The sequence below is a fragment of the Terrapene carolina genome, unplaced genomic scaffold (genome assembly GCF_002925995.2).
Source record: "Terrapene carolina triunguis isolate 2854851 unplaced genomic scaffold, T_m_triunguis-2.0 Scaffold137, whole genome shotgun sequence".
In the NCBI taxonomy this organism is placed as follows: Eukaryota; Metazoa; Chordata; order Testudines; family Emydidae; genus Terrapene; species Terrapene triunguis.
Genome location: NW_020664488.1, coordinates 1,805,811 through 1,816,164, shown reverse-complemented (window position 1 = coordinate 1,816,164; position 10,354 = coordinate 1,805,811). Strand labels below are relative to the sequence as shown.

The following is a 10,354-nucleotide window of genomic DNA, read 5'->3' as shown; positions in this document are numbered from 1 at the left end:
AGGGCAGGGCTCCCCCCCCCCCCCAGTGTCCTCTTTTTTTTGATTGTGGAAATATGGTAACCCTAGGGGAGACCCAGACTTGAATCCCCATTTTAAGACCAGGAACTTAAACCCAGGTCTTCCAGCTACCATGTTAGTGGACTAACCAGCAGGCTATAAGGTATTCAGAAATAGGGCTTTCCTATGTTGAAGCTGGTCCACTTGTATAAGATACAGTCATTGGTCCAGAAAGAGAATATGTGACACTGACTCTAGCCCAGTGGTTGGGGCTCTCATTGGTGAGAGAACACCTAGCTTCCAGTCCCAGCTCCACTCAGGGTACGTCTACACTACCTGCCGGATTGGCGGGTAGTGATCGATCTATTGGGGATCGATTTATTGTGTCTAGTGTAAACATGATAAATTGATCCCCGATCGCTCTGCCATCGACTCTTGTACTCTACTGTGGCGAGAGGCGGAAGCGGAGTCGACGGGGGAGCAGCAGCCGTCGACCCCATGCCGTGAGGTAAGTCGACTAAGATACATCGACTTCAACTATGCTATTCTCGTAGCTGAAGTTGCGTATCTTAGGTCAATTCCCCGCCCCCCAGTGTAGACCAGGCCTTAATATCCCACATCCCAGGTGAGGGCCCTAACTGCACCACCTTCTCCTCCTATGTTTTGGGGCCTAAATCCCATTGTGTATCTAGCCAGAAAAATCAAAACAAGACTTTTGGGGAAATGTCAAAATTTTGGCATTTCCAATTTTTTGTTTTTGTTTTGACCAAAATTATTTACCACAAGTGACGCAAATTTATGAAGTGTTTCAGTTGCTCTATAGTTGTCTTTTTTTTCATCAAAACCAAGTTTCAGTCAAAAAATTTCACCCCGCTGTAGTTCTTAGCCCTCATGCTGCAAAAAGAAGCTTGAAAATATGATCCAAGTGCAGCCCAAAGGCTCAGTAACTAGAAGGCAAACCCAACCTTTTTTTTTTTCTTCTTCAGATCTCATGATTTTAGGGCCTGACTCTTGATTTTAACTGCTCAGGGTTGGCAATGTTGCTTAACAAGGCTTGTGTTTGTGCTATATAAATAATATCCCAATGTAAAATACGATAGTGTCTATCAGCCAAGTTGCTTCACAATAGGAACTGTGCAGAATAGCCCACCACAAGACAGACCCCAGGACCAGCAACCTCTGAGATCCCTCACCTTATCTGGTGCTGGGTCAGTCCACTGCCCTTTTTAAACAAGTAAAGGTCACAGAGGAACAAAGGTCGTCACAAAAGCACCTGAGCTTTAAAAAAGTATTAACATTTTAATGATCGCTTGTTCCTGGCCTCCCCATATTGACAGTTCTCCTTCCTGGTTGTAGGGAAAGCCAGATCCTCTGCTGTCTCTTCTGCTTCAGCTGTTGGGCTCAGGGGGGCAGAATTTGCTGCAGAAGAGAAAATCTGCTTCTGCAGGAAGATGATCAGGAGAGCTAAGGGACAAGCAACCACAGGCCCTTGAGGCAGGAGCCCTCCTTGGCACCAGCTAGCCTGCAGGAACCAGGGATGGGGCTGTACGTGGCACACGGTTTAACCCAACTCTTGCAACCTCCCAAGTGAGCTGTGCTGGAGGAACTGAGAACGTTCTGGAAGGGACAGATTAACTTTTTGTGGGTCCGGTGCCAAATATATTTGTGGGCCCCCATGGGGCAAGGTGAAGGGGGATGGGACGGTCAGTCTCCAGAGTGAAGAGCGGGCTGGGGGCAATGAGGCACAGCGTGGCGGGAGCAGCACTGCTCTGTGCAGCCCAGCAGGAGGGCACTGTTTACAAACCTGCAGCTGCCAGATGCACACTGGCCTGCTCAGCCCTGTGCTACCAGCGTGCCCCTTCCCCTTGAGGGTGGGTCCGCACCACACTGCCCCCCTGCCCAGCACCCCACCCTTATGCCCAGCACCCCCTCGCCCTGAGACCTCCACTATAGATCTCTATGCCCAGCCCCAACCCCTCCCAGAGACCTCTCCCACTGGCCTTCCACCACAATTGCACAGCACCCTGCACACCACACCGCTCACCCAGCGCCCCCCACCCATAGACCTTCCCACTACTCACCGCCTTCCTCAGACTCCCACCATCACAGTTGCACAGCACCCCATATTCCTGAGGGGATTCTGCACCAAAAAATTAAAAATTCTGTGCACAATATTTTAAAATTCTGCAAATTATATTTGTCAATAAATAAATGTGGAGGCTCCAACATGGCAATGGGGAGCACAGGCCACTGGTTGCAAGAAGGTGGGAGATTACCCTGCAGCCTCCCCCACCCCACTCCAGGACAGGGACTCAGCAGTGGGGCTGCACCCAACCCTGACACAGTGCAAGGGCCAGGCCCACCGCAGAAACACCCTGGGGCCCTGCCCCCCTGTGCCAGGCGCACCAGGTGTGCGTGAGCAGGCTCAGTCTGGCAGCAGGATCCAAGTGCAGAGGGACTTAGTGTGGGGGGATCCAGATAGGGGTAAGAGAGTTCTCCATGGGGCAATCTGGGTGTGGGCAGCTTAGTGGGAGATCTGGATGAACAGAAGCTCATTGGGGGGTTCCAGGTGCAGGGGCAATGGGACTCTGCAGGGGATCCAGGTGAAGGTGTTTGGGGCTCAGCGGGGGGGGGGGGGGGGGGGGGGGGGGGGGGGGGGGGGGGGGGGGGGGGTGGGTGGGGGGGGGGGGGGGGGGGGGGGGGGGGGGGGGGGGGGGGGGGGGGGGTCTAGGTGTAGGGGAGGTGGGGTTCATTTGGGTGGGAGTGCAGGTGATTGGGGCTTAGATGGGAGGGTGGTACAGATGCAGGGGTGGTGGGGCTTATCAGGGTGAGGGTTCGATGGGCCTGCTTAACAGGAGAGCCCCAGCTTCTGCCAAGGGGATGCCGCATGCTGGGCTCCAGCTTCCCCCCTGCCCCCACTTCCCCCATTCCCTTCTCTTCCCCACCACTCTATCTCCTCCTCATCCCACCCCCTTCCTTCCTCCCTGTCTCTTCCCCCTTGCCTCTTTCCCCAGCCCCTGCTTCCCCCCACTTCCCCTGCCCCCATCCCATGCCCCTTCCCCACCACTCCATCACCTCCTCATCCCACCCCCTTCCTTCCCCACTGCCGTTTCCCCCCGCCCCTGCTTCCCCTGCTCCCTTCTCTTCCCCATCCCATGCCCCTTCCCCACCACTCTATCTCCTCCCCAGGCTTGGGGGGCAGGGGGGAAACTGCCCCCCAGCACGAGCCAGTGGAGCGGGCTGGGGCTGGGTTGCTCTACTTCCCGCTGCCCAGTGAGTGCAGGGCGGGCCCGACCCCTGCTGCAGTCCCCCAGGATGCGTAGCTCATGGGAGGAGGTTTGGGGGGGGGGACGGGGTGGAGAGGGATCAGGGCTGGGGCGGAGCAGGGGTGGGAAGAGGTGGGGTGGGGGCAGAGCAGGTGTGGGGGCAGCTTTCCTGGCTGGCTCAGCCTGCCGGGGGATCGGGCTGGCCGGGGCCCCTTCTGACTCTGGGCTCGGCGCCATGGTAAACCCGGTACTGCATTCTGAGACTATATAGATACCAGGAGGAACTCCCCAGAAACGAAAAGATATTTGTTTCCTGTTGTGACGGTCCACGCTCCTGGGGTCATCCGTCACCATCCGTACAGCAGCCCTTCAGCGCAGGGCAGCATGGCCTAGCAGCCGGAGTCTATAGCGCCACCCTTCGGTGCAGGGCAGCGTGGCCTAGCGGCCAGAGTCCATAAAGCGACCCTTTGGCGCAGGGTAGTGTGGCTTAGTGGCCAGAATCTATAGCATTGGGGTGCGGCTGCCCCAGTAGGGGGGCCCGGGCCCACCCAACTCCACTGGGCCCCGACCCAGGGTCCTAACAGTGTCATAGCGGCTTGCCACTGACTCAGCGGGGGGGTCCTACCGAAACATGCTGAGTTTCCCTGGGTGGGAGGTACCACTCCGACACCCTCCCTGGGTCACTTCCAACCAGAGTCTGTGATGGGGTTTCCCATGAGACGTCGATTCCCCTGTGTTCGGCAGGTCCAGTCGTCTCCAGGGTCTCCTCCAGTCGCCAGGATGCAGGCGGGCTGTGGACGGCTGCAATTCCCGGCGTAGTCAGAGGTTGTGGCTGGCCCTCCGCAGGAACTTCCCAGGCAGGTCCTTCCCCTGCAGCCTCCAGCCTAGAATGAGCCAGTCTCCCTCCCTTTATACAACTAGAGCACTTGGAGCATGCCCAGTCTTGCCAGGGAGGTGGGACTTCCGCTGTCAACACCTGGGGCTTAACCCTGTCTGGGCTAGTGCGGGGTAAGCCGACCCCATCACACCTGTAGAAAGACAAAGCAATCTTATTATAAATCAATCTTTGGAGGTGCCCTATATTAGCATTGCTATGAGTAGATGATAATTGTTCTGAAGTGTAGCAAAATATGTTATTTCAATAATTATTATTCTGTGGGTGGGGGAGAAAAAAGGTGCTGTCAAGCTGGACAGATGGGGAAAAAATGGACTATTTTAGGCCTGGAAAAATAGCTAGCCTAAAATATAACTACACAAAAAGGGGTTGAACGTTTGCCTAGTGTTCCTGAGAAATGCAGTTTTTGCATGAACATTTTCTCTTTCATGCAGTCTTGTAGTTTTATTGTGTTGTTTAATTTTTATAGGTGCACATTTAGGAATTATGTGCAGTTTTGCAAATCACCATTATGCATTTCATAGAAATATAAAACTAACATTACAAAAAGTAACACATCACTTTTTGTTTAGAAAAACATGCAACAACAATAGAGTTATCATGGTGTTTTATCCAGACTAACAGAAAAACAAAGTACAGGACAAACCACCCTACACAACCTAGGATGTAGTGTTTTGGGGTATTTTCTTGAGCTTCAGGAAAGTTCTGCTTTACCTCATGTTAACAACCCAACACATTTTTTTAATATCTAGCAATATTCAAAGAAGTTTGTCACATGCCATAGGATTTTGTGGAAGTTTTTCTTCCTTTTATGGATAGAAACTTTAAAAATGTTCTGAATTTGACCCACGTCTTTGTCTAAGAGTTTGTTACTCATTCCATGTTCTTTAAAACAATGATGTGTGGAAGTCAGGCTGTGGTCTGAATTGACCTTTTCTCTTCTAGCATCTTCTGAAATTGCAAGAGGAATACAAAAAACGAGAAGCCGAGCTAGAAAAAGTGAAGGAAGACAAAGTACAAATGGAAATGTTGTTAGAAACCCTGAAGGAGCAGGTATGTACAGTCTAGGCCTCCAGCCTTCTGTATGATGTTTCAGTAATAGACAGTTGCTAGGCTTGTTGCCTTTGGATGTCATAGCTCGCTCTGTGTGCAGCACAAGGTACAGGTGGAGGAGATGGCCTGGGCCTGACTTGAGTGGCAATGGTCTGCTTTGTTTGAACAACTGGCAGACTCCTAAAGAGATTTGCTACCACATTTATCAATGCGGACTTTGTGGATATTTTGGAGTTGGAACCACCGCATGAATATACATGGCAGAATTTCTGGTGCTTACAATGCCATTCAAATATCCATGCCTCTTTTCATGAAAGTAAAGTTGTTTCGTGCACCTTTGCTTTCCATAGCAAAAGGGAACAAAACTAAGTGCACGTCTTAAGAGAATGCTTTGCAAAATGCAGACTCATCTACCAAATGTTTGTGAAAACTACAGTAGTCAGCATGAACACTGTTACTTTCAAGAGCAAGCTAAATTCCTTTCCCCTCCCAAATAGATCTTCATAGAGGAAAGCTGATAAGAGCCTGAAATGCTGAAAACATGGAGCCAAATTTTACATTCCTTAGTCCAACAGAATTCCATTGAAGATAGAGTTTCCAGGCACCATCTGTAGTAGAGAGAGAGCGAGAGCTGGAGCACTGGGCTTGGGTGCAAGATCTGAGGCCTGAACCAGAGGCTGTGAACTAAAGTCAGACCATGTATTAAAGTAGATGCTTACAAGTTCACTGTTTGGTACATGAACTTGGCAAAGTTGTTGTTAGTGTACTAGGCACTAGATACTTATGTAAATATATTTTAGAAGGCTAGTATAGATATACCCCAATCTAGTACAGATAAGGTGGTTTGACAGAACAATGAATAGGAATGATTTGTCCAAGATATCAGGAACAAGGAGCGATGATAAACAGATGTCATGAAACACTCAAGGTGGTACGTAAGTTGCTTATCCCATTGTTTGGCTTAGTCTATAAATGTCGGGGTACCTTGCCTTAATCTTTTGTGCGGCCGAGGGGACAGCAGAAACTCCCGCTGCTGACTGAGGCACTCCTTGCCATCTGGCACTCGTGTTAATGTGCTTGTGCAAGTTGTGCGACTCTTGAGGACAATAAACCTGGCCGAGTACTTTGTCACCCAACCATGCCTGTGGTCTTTCCCTATGAGTAACATTGAGGTCTGCTGAATTAGCAGGCTGTGCTCTCTGCTTGTGCTGATAACAGCGGAGTTCCAAGGACAGAAGCATTGAGCAGCTATAACAGCGTAGCAGTCTTGACAGCGTCACAGCAATAACATTCTTTAGTGCTCTTCTACACTACCTGCACCTTTTGATACAAGAATTCCAAGGAGAAATTGTAGAAGAGGGGGGAGGGATAGCTCAGTGGTTTGAGCATTGGCCTGCTAAACCGAGGGTTGTGAGTTCAATCCTTGAGGGGGGCATTTAGGGATCTGGGGCAAAAATCTGTCTGGGGATTGGTCCTGCTTTGAGCAGGGGGTTGGACTAGATGACCTCCTGAGGTCCCTTCCAACCCTGATATTCTATGAATGCAGGGGAGAGGGCTCTGTTCATAGTTTTCAGGCTCACAGAAAGGACATAGAAACATAGTTGTTCCACCAGAAAGTACCACATAGTGCATTGGGAGTACAGCCCACCCACCAGGGACGCTCAGGAGGCACAACAAGGGTTGCTGACTGTGGCTTCTGAAAGGAGGCCCCTGTACCTTGTCCAAAAATCTATACAAACCCTATGGGACCAAACTCATTGATCCAACTTGCTCTTAAGCCACATGGAAGCATCCAGAGTGCCAGTTCTGAAATGCACAGATGGTGGAGTATTCCCTAGAGAGAAACTGATACTGTGTTTTTTGGGTGTCCATACACATGGATGTTTTGGGTGTCCATGCACACTGAGATGTTGTAGGATTGATTTACCTGAAAAAAATCCTTTCGAGCCTCTGCTTGCACAATGTCACCTACCCCTCTCCCTCTCATCTGAATCTCATTTGGACCCCAGAAGGACAGGAAATGTCACTGAAGGTGCAGTGTGCTGAACCGTTACCTGCATAGCCTGAGGATTTATGTCAGCAGTGAATCTGCCTAATGTCAAGTATCAGGGGATAGCCGTGTTAGTCTGTATCTACAAAAACAACAAGGAATCTGGTGGCACCTTAAAGACTAACAGATTTATTTGGGCATAAGCTTTTGTGGGTAAAAACCTCACTTCTTCGGATGTATAGAGTGAAAGTTACAGATGCAGACATTATATACTGACACATGGAGAGCAGGGAGTTCCTTCGCAAGTGGAGAACCAGTGTTGACAGGGCCAATTCAATCAGGGTGGATGTAGTCCACTCCCAATAATAGATGAGGAGGTGTCAATTCCAGCAGAGGAAAAGCTGCTTCTGTAATGAGCCAGCCACTCCCAGTCCCTATTCAAGCCCAGATTAATGGTGTTAAATTTGCAAATGAATTTTAGTTCTGCTGTTTCTCTTTGAAGTCTGTTTCTGAAGTTTTTCTGTTCAATGATAGTGACTTTTAAATCTGTAACAGAATGACCAGGGAGATTGAAGTGTTCACTTACTGGCTTATGTATGTTACCATTCCTGATGTCCGATTTGTGTCCATTTATTCTTTTGCGGAGGGACTGTCCAGTTTGGCCAATGTACATGGCAGAGGGGCATTACTGGCACATGATGGCATATATAACATTAGTGGATGTGCAGGTTAATGAGCCCTTGATGGTGTGGCTGATGTGGTTGGGTCCTCTGATGGTGTCGCCAGAGTAGATAGGGGGACAGAGTAGGCAACGAGGTTTGCTACAGGGATTGGTTCCTGGGTTGGTGTTTCTGTGGTGTGGTGTGTAGTACAATTGACACCTCCTCATCTATTATTGGGAGTGGACTACATCCACCCTGATCGAATTGGCCCTGTCAACACTGGTTCTCCACTTGCGAAGGAACTCCCTGCTCTCCATGTGTCAGTATATAATGCCTGCATCTGTAACTTTCACTCTATGCATCCGAAGAAGTGAGGTTTTTACCCACGAAAGCTTATGCCCAAATAAATCTGTCAGTCATTAAGGTGCCACCAGATTCCTTGTTGTTTCTGCCTAATGGTTCTTCTTTCAGGCTGCAATGAGGCAAGCTTCCCTAGACACTTGTGTACATTTCCAGGCTAGCTCTCATGTTCCAGTGCACATCATTTCAGCTGGAACGTTGGTTTTTCTGTAACAGCATCAATGCTAAATATGGTAAAGAATACATTTTAAAGAGATAAAGAGCAGTTTTACATTATCCGCAGTAAATCCTATACTTGCATTTAAAGATATGTTCTGATCTACATTCTCTAAAAGATGTTGATGGATTTAAGGTTTCCAGCAATGTTGCTACAATATATTTACATTTATTTTGTATGACATGAAGGGAAATAATAAGTACTTCTTTAGAATGAAAGCTTTTACATTAGAAGATTTTATTTCTAATCACAGAACTCTCTTGGACAGTAATTTGTTTTCTTGCTGTCTTTTTGCTGATGGCTCAGATAAATGTGGCATTCCGTTAATTAGGATTTTGTGATCTCAGAAGCTTGATAAAGTGGATATGCTAGCAGAACATGATGCTGTAGAGAATTATTACTTCATCTTGAGTTTGACACAAAGTGTCAATTGAACAATTCTTCAATAGGTCACCTCTTGGAGATGCTGGATTCTGTGATCAGTATTGCAGAATCTATGAACCTATAACTAGATTGCAGAGCTAGGAGTTGGTGCAGAACTTCTGTATGTGAAGCTAGAGGGTCTGCTCAGTGTTATCCAAATGCTAATAACAATTTTAAGCCAGCAGATGGAGGATTCATTGCTATTTGTGCTGAAATACAGCTGTGTAGACAATAGGCTGGGATTTGCAAGGGGTGTTAGGTGTCTAAGGGTATGTCTACACTACGAGAGTAGTTCGATTTTAGTTAAATCGAATATGTGCAATCGATATTAGAAAGTCGAACGTGTGGGTCCACACTAAGGACAGTAATTCGACTTTGTCAGTCCACACTACCAGGGAAAGCGTCGACATTGGAAGCAGTGCACTGTGGGCAGCTATCCCACAGTTCCCGCAGTCCCCGCTGCCCATTGGAATTCTGGGTCGAGCCCCCAATGCCTTCTGGGTAAAAAAATGTGGCGAGGGTGCTTTTGGGTAACTGTCGTCATCCGTCAGTCACTACCGCCCTCCCTCCCTCCCTCCCTGAAAGCGCCGGCGGGAAATCAGTTCGCGCACTTTTAGATCAGTGACAGCGCGGACGCCACAGCACTGCGATCATGGATCCCGCTGCGACCATCGCTGCAGTTGTGGCCGTTCTCAACGCCTCGCAGCTTATCATAAACCTTTCCCAGAGACAGATGCAGAGGAATCAGGCGAGGAGGCTACAGCACCGCCGTGAGGGCCTGAAGTCGGAGAGTAGCACAGAGCTGTCAGAAACCACGAGCCCCAGCGCCCAGGACATCACGGTGGCAATGGGGCATGTGGATTTTGTTGAACGGCGATTCTGGGCCCGGGAAACAAGCACGGACTGGTGGGACCGCATAGTGCTTCAGGTCTGGGATGAATCCCAGTGGCTGCGAAACTTTCGCATGCGGAAGGGGACTTTCCTGGAACTTTGTGACTTGCTGTCCCCTGCCCTGAAGCGCAAGGACACCCGCATGCGAGCAGCCCTGACTGTCCAGAAGCGAGTGGCCATAGCACTCTGGAAGCTTGCAACGCCGGACAGCTACCGGTCAGTCGCGAACCACTTTGGCGTGGGCAAATCTACCGTGGGGGTTGTTGTCCTGCAAGTAGCCAAGGCAATCGTCAAGGTACTGCTGTCAAAGGTAGTGACCCTGGGAAACGCGCAGGCCATCATAGATGGCTTCGCTGCGATGGGATTCCCAAACTGCGGTGGGGCTATAGATGGGACTCACATCCCTATCCTGGGACCGGGCCACCAGGCCAGCCAGTACATCAACCGAAAGGGCTACTTTTCAATGGTGCTGCAAGCACTGGTGGACCATCGGGGACGGTTTACAAACATCTACGTCGGATGGCCGGGCAAGGTTCATGACGCTCGCGTGTTCAGGAACTCTGGTCTGTTTAGACGGCTGCAGGAAGGTATTTACTTCCC

The 10,354-nt window shown here is 49.6% G+C and overlaps 1 protein-coding gene across 2 annotated transcripts in view; it reads left to right on the top strand.

Annotated features, from left to right (window-relative positions):
- ENOX2 (ecto-NOX disulfide-thiol exchanger 2) overlaps window positions 1–10,354 on the top strand; it is a 93,173-nt gene that overhangs the window by 54,354 nt on the left and 28,465 nt on the right. For both annotated transcript variants that reach the window (XM_026653366.2, XM_026653367.2), the window contains exon 9: window positions 5,104–5,211. In XM_026653366.2, the coding sequence (XP_026509151.1) occupies window positions 5,104–5,211 (108 nt within the window). The remainder of the gene's footprint in view (window positions 1–5,103; window positions 5,212–10,354) is intronic.